Source organism: Arachis stenosperma, chromosome 2 (genome assembly GCF_014773155.1).
Source record: "Arachis stenosperma cultivar V10309 chromosome 2, arast.V10309.gnm1.PFL2, whole genome shotgun sequence".
Lineage (NCBI taxonomy): Eukaryota > Viridiplantae > Streptophyta > Magnoliopsida > Fabales > Fabaceae > Arachis > Arachis stenosperma.
Window position 1 is genome coordinate 113,521,205 of NC_080378.1, and position 25,398 is coordinate 113,546,602.

Here is a 25,398-nt window from a genome sequence, read left to right on the forward strand (position 1 = left end):
CAAAAAGAACAAAAAAAACGCAACTCTTAGTAAAGTGAGTGCTTGGTTGGTTCTCTCTCTCACCTATTCGTCACACCAACAACGAAACGATGCCGCTTTACCGCCTCCTCCTCCGGTCCCTCCGCCGTTTGTCGACGCTCCAAGATGTTGCCATTTGTGATTCTCGCCCTTTCCCTTTCACTGCACAGAGTCGTTCATTCGCGTTCTCCTCCGCCGAAGAAGCAGCCGCAGAGCGCCGCCGCCGCAAGCGCCGCCTTCGCATCGAGCCTCCACTGAATGCGATTCGTCCTCCTCCTCATCAATCCGCCGCCTCCCGTGACCCCAACGCTCCCCGCCTCCCGGATTCCACCTCCGCCCTCGTCGGGCCCCGCCTTAGCCTCCACAACCGCGTCCAGTCTCTAATCCGCGCCGGCGACCTCGACGCCGCCTCCGCCGTGGCCCGCCACTCTGTGTTCTCCGTCACCCGCCCCACCGTCTTCACCTGCAACGCCATCATTGCCTCCATGTACCGTGCCAAGAGGTACCAAGAAGCCATCGCTCTCTTTCACTTTTTCTTCAACCAGTCAAATATTGTTCCCAATATCGTTTCCTACAATAACCTAATCAACACCCACTGTGATGAGGGGAATGTTGACGTGGCAATCCAAATCTATCGCCATGTCATTGCCAATGCCCCTTTCAGCCCTTCCCCTGTGTCCTATCGCCATCTCACTAAGGGTCTCATCGACGCCGGCCGCATTGGCGAGGCCGTCGATCTCTTGCGTGAGATGCTGACTAAAGGCCACGGTGCCGACTCTCTGGTGTACAATAATCTGATTTCTGGTTTCCTTAACTTGGGGAATCTTGACAAGGCCAATGAACTATTTGATGAGTTGAAAGAGAGGTGTTTGGTCTATGATGGGGTTGTCAATGCTACTTACATGGAGTGGTACTTCAAGCAGGGTAGAGATAAGGAGGCAATGGAGTCTTATAAATCCTTATTGGATCGCGAGTTTAGAATGACGCCTGCTACCTGCAATGTCTGGTTGGAGGTCTTGTTCAAGTACGGCAAGAGTACGGAGGCTTGGTCTTTGTTTCATCAGATGTTGGATAATCATACTCCTCCGAATTTTCAAGCTGTGAACTCGGATACCTTCAATATAATGGTCAACCAGTGTTTTAAGCTGGGGAAATTTGGAGAAGCACTTGCCACTTTTAAGAAGGTTGGGACCAGGGCAAATTCGAAGCCTTTTGCTATGGACGTTGCAGGATACAATAATATTATTGCTAGATTTTGTGAGAATGGAATGCTGTCTGAAGCGGAAACACTATTTGAAGAGCTGTGCTCGAAATCTTTGAGCCCTGATGTGCCAACTCATAGGACTTTGATTGAGGCATACTTGAAGATGGAGAGGATTGATGATGCTTTGAGGGTGTTCCATAGAATGGTGGATGCCGGTCTAAGGGTGGTTGCAAGCTTTGGTAATAGGGTGTTTGATGAATTGATTAAGAATGGGAAAGCTATTGACTGTGCTCAAATTTTGAGTAAGATGGGAGAAAAAGACCCCAAACCTGATCCTACTTGCTATGAGGTTGTCATCAAGGGTCTATGCAGTAATGGTTTGCTGGATAAAAGCCAAGAGTTGCTTAATGAGGTTATAAGGTATGGCATCGGCCTTACTTCTCCCTTGCAGACATATTTGATGGAGACTTTCCAGAAGGCTGGGAGGGAGGAGGAGATTTCGAGACTGCTAAACATGAACAGATTTGGATACCGTCCACCAACACCACCACCAAGATCCCCGCCTCAAACGGCGGGAGGGCATAGTCCGCCTTCTGGCCCTCCACCACAAATAGCAGGACATCAACCTTATGGATCACCATACGGACATCGGCAAATGGCGGGGAATTATCCACCTTCTTAAGGAGGACAATATCAGCCTGTGTCAGAGTCAGGAGCAACTCCTCAGATTTCCAGATCTACTCCTCCATCATATGGAGCTGCAAATCAAATGTCGCCCCACCACTATACAGCCCCTGGACCATATTCGCAGACAATTGAACCTCATCGTCCATCATCAGGAGCCCCTTCTCACATTCTAGAAGTCATGAACAAGTAGCTGCTTGATTTTTGGAGTTCAAGTAAATTCTTAGTGATCCTGGTTCTCTTTTGAATTGAAAGAAGAGGTGATTTATCATTACGGTATCTTTTTGTGTCTACTGATGCTGAATTATGGTCTTCAGAATTACTAGGCATTTGTGAGTTTATAGATGATGATACAAGGATCTATTTTGATATATTAGTCCATGATAATTCATGGGATATGGGCATGTTTTAATTTATTCTTGTAGCTGAACCTTTAATTTAATGTCTGGCATAGATTTATATGTTGTATTGCTACTGATGTTATATTTTTGCTGAAATGATCTTAAGATATTACCTTGAGAGCCTAAAAAATAAAAATAAAAAAATATTAATGTATGAATACTACTAGTGTGGCACAATATCCCAATAAACTGGGAGTACTAGTAGTATTCATACATTAATAAAAAAAATGAAAATAAGCTATAAGAAAGATAGGTAAACAAGTTTGAATAAACTCGATCATAAATAAAAAGGCAAACAAGCTTGTTTCATTACATTCAAATTAGCCTACTCATAAAACTGCATACATAGTGCAGCATCTACCTAATCAGCCGACAAATCAGAATACTCTACCTAACTACAACATTCTTAATAAATAAGAAGAATAGTAGTGAGCTAAATCATGCTATGGTGGTGATAAAACATCAGACAACAATGTTTTGGAACAATCTTAATTGACATATAATAATAGAGAGAACACTGTAAAAGACACTCAAATTGACAACTCAGTAATGAACCCTTTGTTTTGTTTTGTCAGTGAAGACTTGATTGGTGATGCATCAACCTAACTATCCGAGTCTTGTTACATGTACGAGAATAAGTGAATACAGATAACATTTCTCTTTAACTATCTGGCAAAGATATGTTGATGTCGGTAGCCGACTTTCTTGAGTCTTGTTGCATGGAGTGCATGTTCACCCAATTTTCTCTTCTGAAGGGAGAAGGGGTAAGGTTTGATGATGAGTTTTGCATCACATGGTGTGCACCACCCATCACATGATCATCTTTCTCAGCATTGCTCGGATGACTTGGTGCGGAAGACATCGAGATGACTGCAGGAGTAACAACGGGCGTGGGTGTGGGCGTGGAATAATCGGTTGGCTTTGGCTTCTTTGGTTTCTGATCTTGTTGGTTGCTTGGCAGGAAACTTCCCACCACCACCTGAAAAAGTGCATTGACCAATTTTCTTAACCGAGGAAGAAAAATCTCTTCTTTAAAAAAGAAAGCCACATTCTACAATTTTGTTTTACCAAAAAATATAATAGAAAATAAACATTTTATCAGCAAAACTCCACAGGAATATACATAGCACATTACAGTATATGTTATGATTTGAACCTAGAGCAATCTTGATGTCCCTATATTGTTAAGGGTCTAGGGGAAAATCGGTAGTTCATTTTTCAAAGATATGAAAACAAGAACTAATACATAATAACATTGTTTGAGTATATCCTAAATGGGAAGTGTATGGCGGAATGCTAACCTGCACCGGACTGGCGGCTACTAGAAGTCCAGCAACACCACCACCTACAACACGACCATCAGGGCTTGCCAACGAGACACTCATCCCACCCGTCCTGCTTCGTGTTCCTTGGTTGTCAGTAGGCATGAACGATCCCGACAAAGAAAGTATGTCAAAACGGCCCTACAGAAGTTAAAGATGTGAGGTGAAGAATCATTTTAGCACCATGATGAATTCATGTCAACAATCACATAAAGAACCGCAGTTCTTAGATCACTGAAGAGAGCTAGGTCCACATGATCATCAGTTACCAATCCTTTTCTTTCTACGACTAGAGTGCAAATCAATTGGCAGTACAAGTTATTATATTTCTGCTACATATTGATATGTCAAAGTTCTGGTTCCGAATATCAAAAATTACTAATCATATTACTATCTGCAAAGCCTATGTTCCTAGCTGCTGATCAAGGAAGTGATTAAGTTAGAACAACCATCACCAACTTTAGTAATGAGTTAAAAGTATCAACCATAACTCATAAGCAACTGAACCTTATCAATAAGCATATCATTGGTAAAATGAAGGTTTGAGAAAAAAGAAATAGAAGTGAACTTTAATCAATGGCTACTCTGCTTCACCTCATAGGTCAAAGTGCCACCAGAAGAATCAGGTTGACGAAGAGTGACATTCGAAATTACACCACTAGCAGATAAGATGCATATAGCCCGCGGTCCTTGCTGAGAAAACGATATAACCTTCATGGTAATGTCCTGTGCCGATGAGACAGTAAAGGAAAATAACATCATTATTCATTACTCATCTCATAAGGAAAGATTAAACATCATATCATAAAATATGCAGAATGGGAAGGTATGGATGAAGGCTTTTTCATAAATACAAAACGTTGTGCTTGTGCTTGTGCTTTTTCTCTTCTGTTAAGAATATCAGTTTTGAACTTCACCCAATTTCTTAGCAAGTGGTATATCAGAAACTGATATTTATACACATTCATATATGATGGATCCATAAGGGTAAGTATACAACAAAGGATATTAAGAGAAAAATTTCAAGGCAAACCTATATGAACTAAATGAAGCAAAAACCATTGTCCTGTCCCCTAACCCCCTCTGAAGCATACCTCTCCAGCATTAACAGTGATGATATGTGGCAGAAAGTTTGTACCATCAGCACATGCATTATATTCACCTACACAAGCACCAAATAATAGATTAAGAAATTCGGAAAACCATTAAAATAATCGTCTCGCTTCAATGCATGGAAACAACAAATTTGCACATTAATTCAGTGCTAGTTTTGCAAAAGCTTTCCATATACAAGGATGAGTTCAATAAATTATCTAAAAATAAGAAAGATGCCTTTCGTTCATTGCATGTATCAAAACTGTCATGAAACCACTTCTCCAAAAAGCTTAAGCTGAGAGAAAGTGGCACATACATGGTTATATCTCTAACAAGAACAAGGAAGATCAAGGAACTTTGTCAACTGAAATTCACTTGATAAACCATGGTCCATGACGTTTAGGTTACACACTTAGTTTGGATTAGAGCATTAAGCATAAGAGTGTTCAAGTAGTATATTCAAATGAACAAATCAAGTGACAAACTATAAAGCAGGACACTATTTATTTAATTCAGTGAATTGATGTAAGATTAGACTATTCAAACTTGAAAATTCTAACAAAAAGACCATTACCTAGTTGATCAAACCCAAGTTTTTTCGACTGCTTGTACTCCGTCCCCTTCGATTTCCCCCGTTTACCGGACGAAAAGTCATTTGAATGTGGACCTGAAGATGAGAGTGGCAATGGTGACAATGCCATAGTGACAGATCCATCCGGCCCATATTTCCTCGGTCTACCCCGTTTCTTCTTAAGCATCGATCCATCTATCCCCACACTCACCGGAGAAACCCCGGCAGCGGCAGCAGCAGCCGCAGCCACAGCTGCCGTGCCTCCCTCAGGCACATGAACCTGGTTTGGAGCTTCACTCCTTGGTGCCACATGATATGCTGATGGAGCTTCTGCCCCTATCACCGTAACCCCGGAACTAATGCCTTCTCTAGCTTCCATGCATATATCAAATTACCACCCCAAATGTCTATATAACCAATCACAAACCTGAAACCCCAGAAATCAAAATAGAAAATTTAGAAATCACATGGGTTACTACTATCATTCTCAGCACCAAGATCATAACTTTTAACCAAACCCATCAATGCATTAAAAGTTAAAACCTTCTAGAGCATGCTTCAAAAGGCACAGGGAAAAACACATCAAAGGGTCTCATAGATGAGATACAATGTTAAGAAAAGACTCAAACTTTGGATTCACATGAAGCTGTTCTCACCAATTTTATCAAGAGATCCAACTTGGAAATTTAGCTATACATTGAATCATTAAAAAGAAATGCAGTTATTTTGAATCAAAGTTAACTTCTTTTATCTTTGTTATAAACTATTATCTTTGAAAGTTGAATACTTGCTGAGTTTTTCAAATACTAAAACCAGAAATTTACCACAAAACATAAGACAAAGTAAAGGGAAGAGGGGGAAATATATATTAAACAATAAAAGAAAAAAAATACAAAATTTAAAAAATTTAAATAAACCTACTTGGACAAGAAAATTTATTGAAAAAATAATTTAAAAAAAAAACAAATAATAATTTTAAAAAAATTCTTTGCTCCAAAGATTTCCCAACCTGCTAACTCAAAACTAAAACAGAGGAACAAATTATAAACCCTTTTGCTAAATTCATAAATCTGCTTCAAAAAAACATTTTGCTAAATTTTGAAAGACAGAAAACTGATACTCAAGAAAATAAAAATGGTAATATAAAACCAAAAAATAAAATAAAACAAAAAAACACACAAAAATAAAAAAAATTCAAGCCAAAGCTTCTTATAATCTTTATAGAAAGCATATCAACATCATGCTGAGGATATTCTTGAGAATGCAAAGATCATGACCTGTCACTATGATTTTCCACACTTCAGCAAGCTTCTTCTAAAGTGAAAAACCTTCTATTCAGATTTCTTTTTCAGCTCAAAACAAAAACTTACTTAACTCACTCTCACCCCAGAAAGTAAAAATTAAAAATTTACAAACAGAGAAAAAGTAATTAAATATATATATATATATATATATATATATATATATATATATATTATATATGCATATGAGCAATAATGGTGATGGTTCCAGAAATTCAAAGCAACTTACAAATTTTCAGGTGGTGAAAAAAAACTCGTTGGCTGGTTGGTTTTTCCAAAGCTGCTAGAATTCAAAGTTGTAAAAAGAAAAGTTTTGGAAAGCTTTGAAATAAATGCTACTGTTACAATATAATAAATTTATTTTAAAGAAAATAATTAATAAGGCAAGGAGAAAAAACCAAAGATAAAACAAGAGTGATAGTAAAGTATGTTTAAATATTAGTAAGATATATCAAGATTAAGATTTTTTTAATTTTTTGGTTTGAATAAATTGCTAAACCCGATAAATACAATTTGGTTAAGAACAATTTGGAGTCCGGGTAGGGGCAATTATAAATTTTATCAAAAACAGAAATTAAGTATTTGGTAGCATGGTTAGTATGGTAAATTTGTAAAAAGTGATTGAAATTAGAGTGTAATAAAGTGATACCTTTTATTATTTTCTTACACATATTAATTAGTTTTCCCATTTAAAGCTGCAAAGGTAGTGTTGGACGGCCTAACCTTTATGTTTTCGCTGACCTGCTTTTTGTCTTTTTTCTCAAAATTAAAGACCATAGGTTATAATAATTTATGCCCTTCATTGCACTCTCAAATTTTTTGTTATGCCACTCTAGGGAATTTAAGTTCCCCTTTTTCTTTTGCACTTTTTTTTTGTTTTTTTCTAACTTAATTTTGCAAATTCATTGAATGTGTTAGTGTTAATTAAGAGTGAATTGATGTAGTATTTGATTTTGAATTGTGTCCATAAAAAAAGTCCTATGATTTTATCCATTCTGGTCTATAGTCTATAATTTTCTAATAAATATCTTCAATCTATATATTAATATATGTTGGTGGAATAGCCTAAGTTTTTTATTTAAAAAAAACACTCATTCTTCTTTTAATTAAAAATAAAAAAGAAGCAGCTACTATTTTGTCTTTATTTTAATATAGCTAATCACAGTTTGAAAATGTATAAATTTTTGTTATATAAATATTGAATGCGATGTTAATCAATTTATACATTAGTGGATATAATATGTTAATTCAATACTTATATACTTCAACATCATATTTATTTATTAGGATTACCGTATATTACTTTGCCGCTTAAATTTTACTATACTAAAACAATGAAATTATTTATTAAAAAAAAGAAATGATCAATTATATGTACTCGTGTTAAAGTGGAAATGGGGCCAAGTTTAATAATATAATATAGCAAAAGAATATTCCGTGATAAAAAAAAAGGATAGTTTGTTTAACAATAGAACAAAAATTGTAACCTAAATATTTAAAAACTTAAAAGAATTTATCTTTCTTTCTTTATATATATATATATATATATAAAATTTAGTTTCAGGAAATCATGAAATTAAAACGTATATAAGTACATTTATATATGTATGGTTAACATTGACATCATTAACATTAATCTATTTTTTCTTTGGAAAAATAATTATTCTCAATCTTTAACAAAGGGAGCATTAAAGTGGAATCATATGCCATCTTTATTATTACATAATATGTTAAGAAAAACCATAATGTTGTCTTGAAAATTTATTAGGTGTGTTTGTTTCAAATGAAAATGGAAGGAAGGAAAAAGGAAGGGAAAGAAATAGGAAGAAAAATCATTATTATTTTTTTTTTTTTTTGGTTTAAAAGAAAAATGGGAAGGGAAGGAAAATTGATAGAAAAATATTAGTGAGACTTACCAATTTTTTTTTTTTTAATAATGGAAAGAAAATGGAGAGAAAATTAAATCTTTCTCTTTTTATTTTTTTCTATATAATTTATAATATAAAGGTAAAATTATCTTTTTATAACATTTTTTTCTTCTTTTTTTCCTTTTATCTAAACAAAATAAAAATTCACTCAATTTCTTTTCTTTCCTTTTTTTCTTTTCTATTTTCTTCCTCTCTATTTCTTTCCTTCCATATAATTTGCTAGAGTAAGAAAATACACAAACTTTAGTAATCTTGTAATTTATCCATTTTAGGGCTTGTTTGGTGAGTTTCTAAAAAAATATCTTTTTTTGAGTTATTTTTTTTAAAAGATCTTATGAAAAAGTAAAAATAATTTTATATTTAAATATTTCATACAAAAAAATATTTTTATTTATCAATTATGTTTGAGTATAACAATATAAAAGTACTTATTTATTTATTTATTATATGAAAAACATTTTTTAAGGAAAAAAGATCTTTTAAAAAAAGATGTAAATTACAACTTCTCAAAAAAATATTTTTTTATTTTTTTAGTGCTTTTATTTTTTCTACTAAAAATTTGTCAAATACGCTAAAAAAATTGATTAAAAAAAATTTTTTTTATCAAAATAATTATCCCCAAATAAATACTTATAATCAATAGAATAAAAAATATTTTTTAAATTTTAACAAAATACTTCTCTAAACAAAGTAACTTATTTTAACATACATGCATGCAGGGCTATATATATATATTAAAGAAACCACAATATATACATATATATATATATATATATATATATATATATATGTGTGTGTGTGTGTGTGTGTGTGTGTGTGTGTGTGTCATTATTTATATTCATTTGTTCTACCATACATGCATTTTAATGATGAATTGTTTTCTTATATTTTACACTGAATTTTTTTTTTTAGGCCATAGTTAATCAAAACGCGTGAGCTTTAAAGACGATGCCATAGCATTCGTAGATTTTTAATTTGAAGTCTTCATTATTTATTAGTTTTAATTAGTTGCTATTTGTGTAAAAGAATTTCAATTTATTTTCGGAAATCATTTATGGATCGGAATATATTATTATTTATATATTTGTTTGAAATTTTAAAATCTAATTAAAAGAAGTTATTCTCAAAAATAATTTCTTATCTAAAATATAAAATTTTATTATATTAGAAAAAGTCTGAATTTGATCCCATTTCAAAAAAAAAAAGTTGATATAAAATTACTATTATATTCCTCAATTATTATATTTCTTGTCCAAGAACTCATCTTTTATTATTAGTATTGGAGTTATTCTAAATATTAAGAATTTATTCTCAAAAATATGTATAATAGAATAAATATACCTTAATTTATTCTCATAAATATTAAAAATAAGAAAATTTCTTAATTATCTGTAGCAATAACAAACAAATTTTTTATAATTCTCAAATACAATATTCTCCGGCATAATAATATTTTTAAGAATTTACCTCTTTGGAATATATATTTTAATCTCAAAACATATGTGCACTAGTATCAAATTTCCACAATAATGCAAAGCATTAATTCAAGTATTCAACTGACAATGATAAAAGGTGATCATGTTAGTTCTCAAAAATCTATTGTTTATATTTGAATTTAAACCTAACCAACTTTTTTCTTCAATGTTCTTATCTTTTCAATCGAGTATATATAACATCTTTGTCTAATCTTTATTTCCCAAATACATTATTAGTACAAGCACAATCATTAAGATGAGATTTTTTTTTCTTAGTGAAGAATCCAACCTTTTGCTTTCTTTGATATCATTATTACTGAGATCTAGCAAATAAATTCGTATTTGAAAACAAGCAATTTTTTAGCATAAAGAAAAGGAAAGAAATGTCCAATGTTGGAAGATGAGAAAGACTCGTGAGGATAGATATCTTCCTAACTCATTTATATAAAGTTGTAAATATACTTACAAGTTAAACACCACATCTGTTTTTGAATTTTTGTTTTTATTAAAAGAATAAGAAAAAAATATTAGATAAACAAATTGTTTTTGTAATTAAATTTAATTAATTTCTTTTTTTTCTGCTTAGCTTCTAATGTATTTTTCTTTTTTTTTTTTTAATTGTGATAATAAGTTATTAAACCAACTTATTAGTTGGATTTAGTTATTAAAATAACTACAACAGAAGCACTGAATAGCGACAATCTATTTTGCGACTTGCAGCGGTTTAAAATCGTCGCAAATTCGATCTCCAACAGTTCTCCCACTAACATCCTTTAATGTGTAAGAATTAATTTTTGCGGCAATTTTCAAAAATCGCAGATATAACTGTCGCGATAAGTCCAAACAGGATTTTTTGTTGTTTTGTGATGAACACAAACCACTGTTATTTAGTGTTGCTAATTTTTTATTTTTTCATCAGTTTATAACCGCTATAGATCCCAGTTTAAACTGCCGCAAAAATATTATATTTTGCAGTATAAATTACCGTTTTTTTTAATATTCTAGGTATATTTGGGAATTATTTTTTAATATTAAAAAATTTATTATTTTTCCTCTAAAATCTAAATTGATGACGAAAACTCATGAAAATATAACTGCAAAATAAATTAATATATTTATATTAATATCAATAAAGTATATCTCTAATTAAGAGTTGCATAGTCAACTTAAAAAAATGTATACTTCAAATAAAATAACATCAAATTCTAATATCTATTTTTTACTCTATCCCTCCAAGGAATCATGCCTGCACTGATGTCTGGTGACAGCTTTCCACCTTACTGTTGAACTAGATATCTTAGAACATTCTTCATTGTCTGCCTCTTTATCTTTTCTGCTACTATTTCATTCTCCACTATTTTCTTTTCAATTTTTTGATTGCAACCCCTGCCTGTAGTTCAAATAACACCCTTTATGTCTCCTCTATTTGAGCTCTACCACCCGACTGATGCGAATTCGGACCAAAGAATTGATTAGGAGTCGGTCTGAAACCTATGTCATGCACTCCACCCGGTTGCTCTTTTTCGAAAATTTGGACAAGCGAATCATTTTCAAACAACACTCTAGAAGATTCATTATGCTGCCCATTTTGTTCAATGTCTATAATTTTTTCCCACACACATAAATAAACAAATATAAGTAATTACAGGTTAGAGCATATTCAATACAATTTTATAATTAAAACTAACGAAAAACAACATAAAGAATCTCAACATAATACTTACACTAATGATCCGAGCTTCTTCTTCATAGATATAGGAGCCATCACTTCATTTGTGCGCTAAATTCCATAACTTTTCTCTACTAACTTTCCTCCCTTGTAGTTCTGACTGTAATAATATAGTTTATACCATCATCATATTCCACCCAAATAAAAAAAATATTATCAAAAAGATAGTTCAAAGTGAATTCAATGCTCTTTATCAATTTCTGGCGAGCATTTCTCGATATTTGTTCAAACATTTTCACCGAGTCTTTAATACTCATAAACTTGCTCTTTGTATCATTCTAGAACTTCTTTAGTATATTTTTTAAAATTATATTCTTGATACTTTTAATACTATCTTCATTAAAGTATGATAATAAATTCAAACTATTATTAGTAATTATTAAATGAAATTAATTTGATTCAATAATACTATAAATTTTTATCTATTTTTTTTTCAATTTTTCTCACAAATAAAAAATTTATTATAGTCATCAATATCTAGCAATCCAAAAACATCATTCAATAGATCAGTTCCATCTGCAATTGGTTATTATGCAAATCAAAAATAAATTGGCTAATTTATCCTCTATCCTAACTAGTACATAGAACAATAATTTTTTCTGTAATTAGTTTGCCAATTTATTCTCTTTCATCACTTATTTCAATATTGATTACAGTAGTATTAATAAGGTATATGACTAAAAATAAAATAGTAATTGTTTGCTTGAAATTTGATTTGAAACTAAGGTTGACCAATCTTATATTAAGATTTCAATTTGAGAAGTATATAGAATAAATAACTGTATTAATTTTGAATCGATCTAGGAATTATGGATTCGATGTCAAATATAATAAATAACTTTATTAATATTGGAAAACAAGAATTCTTAAGAATATTTGAACGAAACAAGATCAAACATCAAATTGAAATGAAACTAGAAACTTAAAGTTAATAATAGTTGGAAAGGTAAATGAAGAATTGAACAATAAAACTGGAAAATAACAACATACATTTACATGCATATACACATTATACTCTATCTTTTTCCACTTTATCAATATGACTTAAAATTTCTTTAGAACTTTACTCTATAAGTGAGTTGTAAATTGAAAGTCCTTTCTTCAGTTCTCAAACCCTCTATTTATAAAGAGTCAAATTAGGTATTTGCAAGGATGGAATTAGATAAAATATTAGAAAGGGATCAAAAATATTTATACAATAAAATAAAATTAAAATAAAATTTTAAAAAAAGTTAAACTGAAATTTACATATAATTTATATGTAAAAAATTAAAATTAAATGAGACTATTACCCTCCTTTCCTATAATGTAACTCTGCCCTGGATATTTGCTCAGAAAAATGTGTTAATTTAATGAACAACATAAAAAACTTTGTCAATGAGTGATTAACAAAATTCTATACCGCAAAAAAGTATAGAAAAACTATATTTTCAATTTTTTTTCAATTACAATCAATTCATGATGAGTAGTTATAGTTATTTTTTAAAAATTAATTTTAAAATTTTAACAAGACAAAACTTTAGATAAAAGTGAATATAAATAGGATTTTATTCACCTGTATGTTATGATCTTTGAAAACAATTAATTTCTAATGAATTAATTAAACATATGAAAAGTTTTTTTTTACTATTACCTTCTTAATAAGTAATGACAATGCTTAATTAAGAAATTAAACTTATATGAATATGTATGAACAATTTTGGGAAAAAAAATGTGTACAATATATAGGTTATTTTTTATTTATTGTTAGTGAATCACTTAAAGTGTTTGCTTCGATACGACGATAAATTTATATGTACCGATAAATAAAAATGTTACAAATTAAAATACGACATGTAGATTATTTTTCTATGTTAATAGTTAATTTTTATTTTTTAAAATACATATCATATCAATACTTTTACTAAATTATTCTTATATTTTAATAAAAATAAAAAATAAATTTTATTTAATTTAAAGAAAAAGACTTAAATATTTTTTTCTTTTGTATTGGAAAAAAACAATCCTAATCTCTTCAATTTGATCAAAATTTAATTAACTTTAGTTTTATAATTTTATATTTGAATCAATTTAAAAATCAAAACAAAAATACATCTCATTATTCATATATATTACAAAATTACTTTATTTCCATAAACCCTAATCTAATTTCTCCTACCGCATTCATACCAAAAAAAAAAATATTTTTCATCTTTGTATACCAATCTAATGATAAAAAGTAACCTCACCTCTAATCCCCTACCAGACAGCAGCAGTCTATCCTCACCCTCTCCCTTCCTCGTAGTAGCACTTCCTCTCTGTTGGTCTTCACGCATAGCTGCACGCACCAGCAGTCGCTTGTCGTTCTCCGTCGTTCTCCTCTCCGTCTGGACAAAGAAGAAGAAGAACCTAGTTCCTCCAGCAAAGACTTTTCTGACGGCATCGTCGACTCCGTTGCCGCTGCAGCTCACGACACCGCTCTTGTCGTTTACTTGCATTTCTTTGCCAACATCATCCAGGTTCCTCAGCAAAGACTTTTTCTCTATTAATTTATCAAATAATTTCTCATATTCTTCATGCAATCTCTGAAAAATAATTTCTCATTTTGTCATTATACTTGAATTATATCCATTTTGGTAATTCACTAATTCAACTGGTTTGCTGGTAATATTCCAAATTGTTCTCTTTGAAAATTGATTGGAAGAAGATGGAGTTGAACCCTTGGTTGGAAATTTCTGAATGTAGGAGGGTGTTGAAGCCTTGGCAGAAGATGTTCTAGCAAAGCATGTACCTTCTAGGCGAAGCAGAGTAGCAGAAGTTCATAATTTGTCAGAAAAGGTTTTTTTTTTTTAAATTCCTACTGTGGATTTTTATGGTACTTGGTTTTGATTTTATTCAAACTTATGGTAGTTTTCCTTTTTGAGCAGAGAAGAAGTGGGATCAATGAAAAAAAGAAGGCCTTGCAACATCTAATTCCGAATTCTATCAAGGTAACTCCAGAGTTTCTTTGATAACATAATTTTGCTTACAATTAATAACATTATAGCAGGAATTGATAGGGAGCTTCTTGTGATGAAGAACTCAAAGCTTATGCTTAGATTATATATCAAGCTTTAGTAATAATATTCTATTTCAAGTTGTATAAATCTTTTCAAGTTCTTGACTGTTCTAATTGCTTTTACATGCTCTTTTTGTTGTAGGGCTGATGTGATCTAACGTAAGTTTGACTTGGAGCAAAAGAGATTAGATGAAGATGCTTTTGTTTATAATTCACTTCAACAGCCGCTTAAATTCTCACCAGCATACCAGAAGGTATACTATTAATTCGAGTCCATCATAAAAGGATTGATAAATATCTTTGCTTCAATTTTGTTGCAGAAATATGATAATGCTATTTAAATGATGCTTTAGTTTTCTTAAGACATTTTGTATTATCTAGTTAATTAGCTTGCCTTCTGCTTATGAAGTATCTCTTATATTAATATGCTATGTATTCAACAAAGATGTTTGAAGTTGGGGCTTGCATGGACAAGGCGAAATCCCGTGAATTGGTAGAGAATAGAGACGACGAATTTGCTGACATTTCTTTTGAAGAATTACTAGGACAAGAAAAGAAAGATTCATTCTCGTTAGTTTTGCTTGTACTGTTTATCTTGTTCCTCTTTCCTTAAGCTTTTTAAGTTCATGAGAGCATCCTATTCACCCAACATTGTTTTGTGTATTTAGACAGGCAAAAAAATGAAAAATAAAGATTGCTGAAACTAATAACAGTTACTGGCATGGCTAACTATAGTTAGTTTAGTATGTAAATCCAAAGTTTACAATAGTGTATGTCACAGCAATGTTCTTTTTGGTTCTTTATTTGCTATTTTTGCTTGTTTATGGGATATAGATATGAATAAAAAAAATATTGAGTTTCTTGGTAGAGTTTCTAAATGATATATCGGTATTGAAAAAGCTTCAAATCATAATTTGGTAAATTCTCATCTCATAAATCCTATTAAGTGTTTGGTGTATTTATTTTTTGTAAGATAACTGAGTTGATTTATTTAATGTTTATCATTGAACTGAATTTTAATGAGATATAGTATGTTATCCAATAATAGATGAATTATTACAATGTTATATGCAAAATTAGTAGAATAATCAGTTTTCATTCTTGAATGTCCAAAGAGTATCTGTCTAATTTGTGTTCCAAACAGAAAAAATAATAATATTGTATGGGGTGAGAACCGGGGGTTCTCAGCATGGTAAAGGTACCACGTACATAAGATATAAGGTCCTGGGAATGCCAGAGGCAATCCTAAAATGCCGACACTCAGATTATAATACTTAAAGGACTAAAATAGAAACCATGAATCAGGGTGGTTCTCTAAGGCTTTCTAAACTTAACCAATTCCTTAAATCTAACTAAAACTTAACTAGAACCCTAAATCTCTCCGCCTTTCCTCTGTTCCTCTATTTTCAGTGAAATTATACAAAGAAACAAGTAGACAACGGCAAACACAAGTAGATTACAGATACAGCAGGTAGCAAATACATCAAGTAAGCATAATAATCACATAGGCAAGCCCAATTAATGCACGAGCAAACAAAACATACATATGCATATGATGAATGTCTATCCTACTAGCTGTGAGCTCACGCGTCGGTTACTTTACCAGAACCCAACACATCTGGTAGCTAACCCAGACATTTGTCTCTAGGTTGCGCATCTCCAGGAGGAACTTTAACGAAGGATAGTGCCTTTCCACATCAAAGGAGAGTGTCTTTTCACATCGAAGGAGTGTGTCTTTCCACCTTGCAACTAGAGAAAAATGTGAGAGAAACAATACGAAGGAGAGTGCCTTTCTACCTTCCCCTCATCCCCATCACAACAAGAGAGGGAACTTCCGTTCTCAACCTGCCATCCAAATACATTATTAAGTTAACATGCAAGAGGGTTCGCACCCCAAATATTGCCATCTCGACCATTCCGGCAATACCCAGTCATTGCTAGTCTCAACAATCACGGATTCACCCCTAAATTCTAATTCAGTCACATCTTAGCACTTTTCATTCTTAATTCGTCATTTTTCAAGCTTACTTCACCCCCCAAGTTATCATCTCTCCCTAGCTTCACTTATCACTAGGCATACCACTAAGGTTTACGGGCTAAAGGAGTAAAAATAGAGGTTTAGAGGTTCAAAATTTGGTTTGAAATGCAAAATATTCATTTGCTGAAAAACAGGGCTATGCGTACACATGTCATGTGTATGCGTACGCATACGTGTAATTTTGCCCATTATGCGTACGCATTGCCTTGTCTGCGTACGCATACTTGCCAGATAGAGACTACCCTTTGCGTATGGAGGGGTTCATGTACGCATACAGTGCAGATCAGTAAAAATGACTAAGTTTGTAGAATTTTCAATTTTGCACTCCAAATTTTCGACGGCCATAACTTCTTTATTTTAAAATATTTTTCATCCGTTCTGCATAAACTTCACGAACCAAATTTTTATATGAAAAAAATTTGAAACAATCTGTGAGTCCAGAAGTCGAGTTATGGCTCGCCGAAATTTGGCCAAAAATAAGATTTTCACAAAATCTTCCAAACCTTTATTTTCACAATACATGAATCACTAACCATATCAACTCAACCATACCCTGCTCCAAAACATACTAAAATCATAGCAACACAGCCCTGAATACTACCACAACCAAACATGCCACAATCCTAAACAATCTTATATATGAATTATTCAATTATACCAACAAGTGCATCAATATATCACCACATACTCATATTGATTCATATCATATTGTCCTTCACATTAATCATCATTCAACATTCCATTATCATCACAACCATCACTCACCAAACCGATACTCAACCTATCCAATAATTATCATCAAAGGTGCTAAGTAATTAACAGAATCATGCAAATCCAACATATCCTATGGTTATCTAGCCTAAGTTTTTACAATATATTATATATTAAATACGAGAAACCAAAACCATACCTTGGCCGATTTCTCTCCTAAGCCAAAAACACCCAAATTTACGGGGTCACAAGCCTCCGACACCGAAATCTCAGCACCCAAGGCTTAAACAAGCATCCAATCTCATATATACACTACCTAACATATATTATCACATTCACATGCACCAACTTAGTGCTCATTCACAATTAACAAAGGGATTCACTAGGGTTTGAGGATCCTTACCTTGTATGTGCCTTAATCAAACAAGAGCTCGCTAATTCTCCAGGCTAGATTGACCCTAAAACATCAAATTTGCCAAAACCTCAACCTCTAAGCTACTAAATTTCAAAATTAAGAAGGAAGAAATTGAGGAAAAAAGTGTGACTTCCTTACCTTACAAAGTACTGGCTTTGTAGAGCTCAATGCTGCGGTCACTTGGCTGCAAACGGTGCGGCAATCGGAACTTCGGATAAAAAGTTATCTTGATTTAATTGGAGGGTTAGGTTTTGGAACTCAAACCCTTATCTCCTTGACTTGTTTCAGCGTTCATGCTGAATGGAGGAAGAAGATGGGGTTTTTATTAAATGTACGTGTCTTGTGGGTTGGGCTTTGGGCCCAATACAGGCCCGGTTAGCTCGGTTTGATCCGTTCAGCCTAATCTTGGGCCAAATTCTTTGAATTTAGTGTCAAAATTCTTATTTTTATCAATTCTATCACATTAAACTACAAAATTTTATTTTCTAATTTTTTTAGGTTAAATTACACAGTTGGTCCCGACATTTTCAGTGAAATTGCAAATTAGTCCCTACACTTTAAAAGTTTGTAATTGGGTCTCTAAAGAGAAATAAAATTTGCAATTTAGTCCCTGACGGTCACAAAGTGTTGATTTAATAGAATATTCTTAGAATATGCTGAGAATATTCTGTTAAATAGAGAATATGTTGAGATATAAAATTATTGAAGTGAAAAATTAAGAAAAAACAAAACAAAATCAGATTGATACAACATCTCAAGCACAAGCAAAGAGGAATTAGTGAATTACCAAAATGGATATAATTCAAGTATAATGACAAAATGAGAAATTATTTTGCAATTCAATATTTTGTAAAGGTTGCACAAAGAATATGAGAAATTATTTGATAAATTTAACAAAGAAAAAGTCTTTGCTGAGGAACCTGGACGATGTTGGCAAAGAAATGCAAGTAAACGACGAGAGCGGTGTCGTGAATTGCAACGGCAACGGAGTCGACGGTGTCGCCAGAAAAATTCTTTGCTGTAAGAACTGTGTTCTTCTTTTTCTTTGTCCAGACGGAGAGGAGAATGACAAGCGGCTGCTGGTGCGTGCTGCTATGTGTGAAGACCGGTGGAGAGGAAGAGCGGCTACGAGAAAAGGAAAGGGTGAGGATAGATTGTTGTTATCCGATAGGAGATTAGGGGTGAGGTTGCTCTTTAGCATTATATTAGTATATAAAGATGAAGAACAATTTTTTAGAATTTTTTTTGTATGAATGGGGTAGGAGAAAATAAATTAGGGTTATTGAGAAAAAAAAAGTAATTTTGTAGTATATATGAATAATGAGATGTATCTTGATTTTGATTTTTAAATTGATTCAGATATAAAATTATAAAACTAAAGTTAATCGAATTTTGATTAAATTAAAAGGATTAGGGTTGTATTTTGATTAAATTAAAAGGATTAGGGTTGTTTTTGTTCAATACAAAAGAAAAAAAAATATTTAAATCTTTTACTTTAAATTAAATAAAATTATATCAGTACGTATAAATTTATCATCATACCGAAATAAACACCATCACCTAAATATTGAGTGATTTAGTGTTTAACTAACTTTTGAGACGTTACATTTTACAAGAGATGTATTTTATTGTCAATTCGTAAAAATATATTGTAAAAAAATATTTTTTATTTATAAAATTACAATTCATAAAATACGTATTGACAATATACGGAGACGTATTGTCAATTTGTAGGGACGTATTGCTACTTTCTATTTTTTTTTTAAACATCATTATTCTGTCCAATAGATGTGTGTTTCACACACTGTTATGCAATATCAAAACAAAACATCCCAATATATATGTATTGTTAGGATTTGGTTGAATTAGTCCCACATTGCTTAGGATAGCAAATGGAGTGGGTGGCCTAGGCTATAAATATGAGGCTAAGTTCTCCATTTGTTTTTGCACCAGTCAGAAACACTTTAAGCTTGTATCTGATTTTTTCTTTTCCTCTGTACTCTTTGATTAGAGAGTGTTGTGAGGTGTAGTTAGATATTTGCTTTGAGAGTTGCTTAGGATAGCAAATGGAGTGGGTGGCCTAGGCTATAAATATGAGGCTATTCTCCATTTGTTTTTGCACCAGTCAGAAACACTTTAAGTGTATCTGATTTTTTCTTTTCCTCTGTACTCTTTGATTAGAGAGTGTTGTGAGGTAGTTAGATATTTGCTTTGAGAGAGTGTGGGTGTACTGGGTGCCGTTGTTAGAGAGTAAGAAGTCTATGTGTTGTAACATTTTCACATAGTGATATTCTCTGGTTGTCATTTGACAACGGCCGTGGTTTTTTCTGTGGTTACAGCCTAGTCTGACCTTCCACATCAGAAAAGAATTTTGTCCTGTGGCTTGAGGTTTGATCTTTGGTTGCTGTTGTGTTGCTGGAAGGCAGTGACACTGTAAGAGTGCAGTTTGGAAAGGTTCTGGCTAAGGAAGACTTGGTATTAAGTGTCCATTGACCCACCTCTCTTTCCTGGGGACCCTTCCTAGTGCACGGTCTACAGTTGAGTTATACTATTCCAGTATACGGTTGCAATAATGTCAGGATATTCAAGTGCTGTGAAGCTTGAAATAGAGAAATTTGATGGAAGAATCAATTTTGGCTTGTGGCAAATACAAGTCAATGATGTGTTGATACAATCAGGTTTGCACAAGGCGTTGAAGGAGAGGATCTCTGGTATGAAGGATGAAGATTGGGAGGAACTAGATTTGAGAGCTGCAAGTGCTATTCGCCTGTGTTTGGCTAAGAATGTTCTTGCAAATGCAAGGAATGAACAGCCAAGGAACTTTGGGATAAACTCGAAGGGTTGTATCAGCAAAGGGCATCTCAAATCGGTTGTTATTGAAGGAGCAGTTCCATAATCTACGCATGGATCACAATGTGAAAATCTCCGACCATCTTAGTGCTATCAATGGTATTGTCTCTGAATTAGAGGCAATTGGAGTGAAAATTGATGATGAAGATAAGGCACTGAGGCTCATATTGTCTCTTCCTTCTTCCTATGAGTATATCAAACCTATTTTAATGTATGGGAAGGAAACTCTGAATTTTGAAGAAGTTGCCAATAAGCTCATTGCTGAAGAAAGAAGAATGAAAAATGAGGGTAGCACTTCATCAGATTTGGCGCTTGTAGCTAGAAGTGACATTATGGAAAAGGAAATCGTGGAAGGAGTAACATGCTGGAAATGTGGAAAGCCTGGGCATGTAAGGAGAAATTGTCCAGGTAATGCGGTTTCAGAAAAAGACTCTCAATCTGATACTTGCAATATTGCTCTCTCTATGAGAGAAGATGATGTTCTCTAGAAGACAAGAAGTATCCTCATGGTATTACCGCACTGCCATGGATAAGGATAGTTGTGGCAATCGGGTCCACAATTGCACACGGGCATTGGTTGGCGTTGAGATGCAAGGTGTGTGGCGGAGTTAGGTCGATGGCTGAAGAACTTCCAGGAAAACCAATTTGGAAGTTGCACCATGAATTTTCAGCAAGGTTTCGATCTGTACCAAGGCGAATGCTTGGAGTGGTCTAATTCCAAGTGAGTATACTTTCATGGTGGAGTATGATAGTTCTCTGAATATGATTGTCGTATGACAATGGCAGCAAAGAATTGTCGGTGTTGACAATGGAAACTGAAGATGTGTGACTATTTCAATCAAGGTGGAGATTGTTAGGATTTGGTTGAATTAGTCCCACATTGCTTAGGATAGCAAATGGAGTGGGTGGCCTAGGCTATAAATATGAGGCTAAGTTCTCCATTTGTTTTTGCACCAGTCAGAAACACTTTAAGCTTGTATCTGATTTTTTCTTTTTCTCTGTACTCTTTGATTAGAGAGTGTTGTGAGGTGTAGTTAGATATTTGCTTTGAGAGAGTGTGGGTGTACTGGGGTGCCGGTGTTAGAGAGTAAGAAGTCTATGTGTTGTAACAATTTTCACATAGTGATATTCTCTGGTTGTCATTTGACAACGACCGTGGTTTTTTCTCCGGTAATTGGAGTTTCCACGTTAAATTCTTGTGTTGTGATTGTATCTATTTTATTTCTCTGTCAAAGGTGTTTTCTCAAGGGGGAATGATGTATTATTCCCAACATGCATTGAATAAGGGTGAAGGACCAAAGTCCAAAGTGTTGTCCTTTGTATTCCAAAGGGAACTCGGTTTTCTGGAGTTGAGCAATAATAGAAGTGTCCGTTGCATTTGTGAGTTGTGACTTATAATGTTAGTTGTAGTTGTGTCATGTGTGTCGTAGGGTTGTGAATTATATGTACCACCCACTAGTCACTATTTATATTACTACTACTACGTACTACCTTAGACTCATTAGGTGACTATACCCTTGCCTTCAGGCTTCGTCTTTCTCAGCTAAGTGCATGCCACATGCCTATGTCTCGTTCTCAATATACCTAATGGTCAAAGTCAAACCCAACATTATGACCCTTTCTTTGTCTTTTATATCTTTCAATTTCACAGATACTTTAACCAAGATAGCATCAGGTGAAGATGATATTATAAATTGATAAATATATGGACAGATAATTAACTTTTAACGTATTAAATTATTTAATGATTTATAATATTATTTTTATACAAAAAAATTAAAAATATTTTCTTATAAAAATATCCACTTAATAAATTTAGTTTTAAATCTACCCATTTTTAACATAATATAATTTTATATACTAATAAATATTCAAATTTACTATTATGTTTATATTTATTATGATATTTTTAAATTAAAAAATGTTTTAATAACATAATTATTATTATTTGTATTTATTAAAAATTATTTTTAAATTAATTTTTCAAACATAAATATTATAACTTTTAGACCGTTATCTTTTAAAAATTAGTTTTAATAAATTACTTTTAAAAAATAAAATTTTATCAATCCCATCCTAAATTCATTAATTATTAATTAGTTCCTAACTACTTTCTTATGTGTTTTTTTGAATTGAGTAATTTTAAATAGTATTTGAGTTGCATTTTAAGATACATACAAAGACTCTAATTAAGTAAGCTAACTTTGTTGGGAAAACAGATATAGGTATTGAACATAAATTTTTAATCTTTTCTTTTATTTGCAATAAAACACTTTTAATTTGTATTTTCCATCACTATAAAAAGAATGGCAACAATGAAAAAAAAAAGAAAATATTGAACAAAAAATGTCTCCCAATAATATTGTTATTATATTTGCATTTTTTATCTCTAATTAATTTTATATTTTTTGTTTTATAAAATATTCCAAATACTAGCACAAGTTTTTAGCATATTATAAGAATAAAATATTTAACTATTTTCTTTTATCTACATTTATATATTTAAGTTTTAGAATCCCAAAAATCTCAAATTTATTTTTTTTAAAAAAATAGAATCTTATTATGATAGCAATTTGCAAATGCTTTTCTATTGGCGCCCGTGAATAAGCCAACAAATTAAATATTATTATTTTCATCCTTATCTTCTGTCGTACTCTTCAGTCCTTTTTTTTTATATATATTTTTCTCAATTTATGTAGGGTTTGCATAAACCAGTTTAATTATTTTTTTAAAGTACAAGTATACAACAATATTTTATTTTATTATGTTATGATGAGAAAAGCTTAATAAGCACACTACTTATCGTTATCATTTTAACTTTTTTATATATTTAATTAATCTAAACGCACATCTCAAAAAATTTGCATACACAGAAAGAAAAAGATAATAACATTTTTATCCATTATTAATATTCTCTACTTGATTTTTTTAATTAAAAAAATCTATATTTTTTTCCCGTGAGCATTGAGAAGCCACCTAGCAAGTTCTAAACAAAACTGTTCCAAGGTAGAAAATATTTGGTAGAAATTTAGGTGCAATCGACTTTATATGAAGTTGATACTTAAGAGTTGTTAGATGATTTGATTAATTTGACTAAATTTTTCTCTAACGATTCTTAGATATAAATTTCACGTGAAGTCGACTTTAACTGAGTTTTCACCAAAATGTAATTAGCACCACCATCATGCATTTATTACTAATATTAATCTTTTTATTACTTTTATTTCTTAAATACAATGTTAAGCTTATCTTGTATAAATTTCTCTCAAACTACATGTCATTTTCATCATTTTCTTAAAGTAAACTAATTAATTGGGTTAAGATCACAAGATTACAATAGATATATGACTTCAATTTTCAAAAAATTTAAAAATGCAATTTATTAAGGTATTTTTATTCTATTTTTTACATCACTTTGTATATATAGAAATTAGAAAATGTTACGGTCCAACGTTTAAATTGAACTTAAAGTTATAGCTAGTATAAGAATCTCAATGGAAGTAGGTATTTTTTAAAAATTATTCAACATTTAATCTTTGCAAAAAAAAAAACTGAAAAATAAATAATTTTTTATAAAAATAAATATTTAAATTAATTAAATAATATTATTTAAATTAAAAATTTGACTAGAAACTAAAAATTTAAAAGATAAGTAACATTCCTCTTTCTAAAAGTATGTTGATCTGTATATAAAAAACGAAATTTAGATCATATCTACATAAAATTTTGTGTATTTGATAGGAATATCTATCTGAATATTTTTTTTTAAATTTCTTTCTAAACACTGTAAATAAAATTATGAATCTAATTTATGGTATCTATCCATTCTCATAGACTATTACTAAATTGATGTTAGTTACTCCTATATAAAGCGCAGACAATGTATTCAATGAATCGGTGGGAAAAAGGGAAAGCAAAATAATGTTTGATCAATGATCATGGAAGTCAAATAATGTGGTTGGTATTTCATTTGATAGAAGCATTCAATATAGAACTAAATTCAACTTCTACAATAATATTACCAATCAACACAACAAACAATGCTGTCCCAATCAAAATGAATGAAAATTGAAGCTATACCTATAAGTACATAACTATATATATATGATAAAATCAAATGCTCTAATAAGAAAAAAGGGTGATATATTTTTATATTTTAATATATATTTTATATTTTAACATATATTTTATATTGATGATTGATGATTGATTCTAATATGCACGTAATATAATTATATACATATATCTTATATATTAGACTCAACTTAGTTGATAAATTTTCACTTAGATATTATTAGTTTGATTTATGAGTTTTAACCATATTCAGTTTGATAATAAATTTTATAATGATGAATTAAATTACTTTTTTTTTTTTACTAATTTAGTAATAGATATTTATATATGTATGTAACTAGGTAAGGTTAATTGTACTGCTATTATGATAAGTTGATAACCTAATGAATAGCTTATATTACACTAAATGGCTTAATTTAAGTCTCTTAAGAGACTAAAATGTCATGTGAGTTAGTTACTCATTTTATTACGATAATAGACTAATAATAAAAGAATAACTTGTTTTATAATTATATAGAAACTAAATTAAACAAACCATATTTAAA

General features: G+C 31.7%; 3 protein-coding genes across 5 annotated transcripts; 2 read left to right on the forward strand and 1 right to left on the reverse strand.

Annotated features, from left to right (window-relative positions):
* The first annotated feature begins 66 nt into the window (after positions 1-66).
* LOC130958634 (pentatricopeptide repeat-containing protein At1g10270-like) lies at positions 67-2,398 on the forward strand. Its single transcript, XM_057885230.1, has one exon. The coding sequence runs from the start codon at positions 90-92 to the stop codon at positions 1,902-1,904; it is 1,815 nt and encodes a 604-aa protein (XP_057741213.1). The 5' UTR covers positions 67-89; the 3' UTR covers positions 1,905-2,398.
* A 177-nt stretch (positions 2,399-2,575) lies between these two features.
* Positions 2,576-7,046, reverse strand: LOC130958308 (AT-hook motif nuclear-localized protein 1-like). Of its 3 annotated transcripts, none has more exons than XM_057885205.1 (6): positions 6,826-7,046; positions 5,299-5,722; positions 4,724-4,791; positions 4,224-4,355; positions 3,609-3,770; positions 2,576-3,286 (listed from the first exon to the last, which is right to left on the reverse strand). In XM_057885205.1, the coding sequence occupies exons 2-6, from the start codon at positions 5,672-5,674 to the stop codon at positions 2,969-2,971; spliced, it is 1,056 nt and encodes a 351-aa protein (XP_057741188.1). In that variant the 5' UTR covers positions 5,675-5,722; positions 6,826-7,046; the 3' UTR covers positions 2,576-2,968. The 3 variants fall into 3 exon arrangements, with proteins under 3 accessions (XP_057741188.1, XP_057741189.1, XP_057741191.1); XM_057885206.1 differs by lacking the exon at positions 6,826-7,046 and adding an exon at positions 6,573-6,760; XM_057885208.1 differs by lacking the exon at positions 6,826-7,046 and adding an exon at positions 5,839-6,077.
* A 6,361-nt stretch (positions 7,047-13,407) lies between these two features.
* LOC130963478 (uncharacterized) lies at positions 13,408-14,913 on the forward strand. The gene is made up of 5 exons (XM_057889590.1): positions 13,408-13,415; positions 13,974-14,226; positions 14,453-14,545; positions 14,635-14,697; positions 14,908-14,913. The coding sequence occupies exons 1-5, from the start codon at positions 13,408-13,410 to the stop codon at positions 14,911-14,913; spliced, it is 423 nt and encodes a 140-aa protein (XP_057745573.1).
* The last annotated feature ends 10,485 nt before the right edge of the window (positions 14,914-25,398 follow it).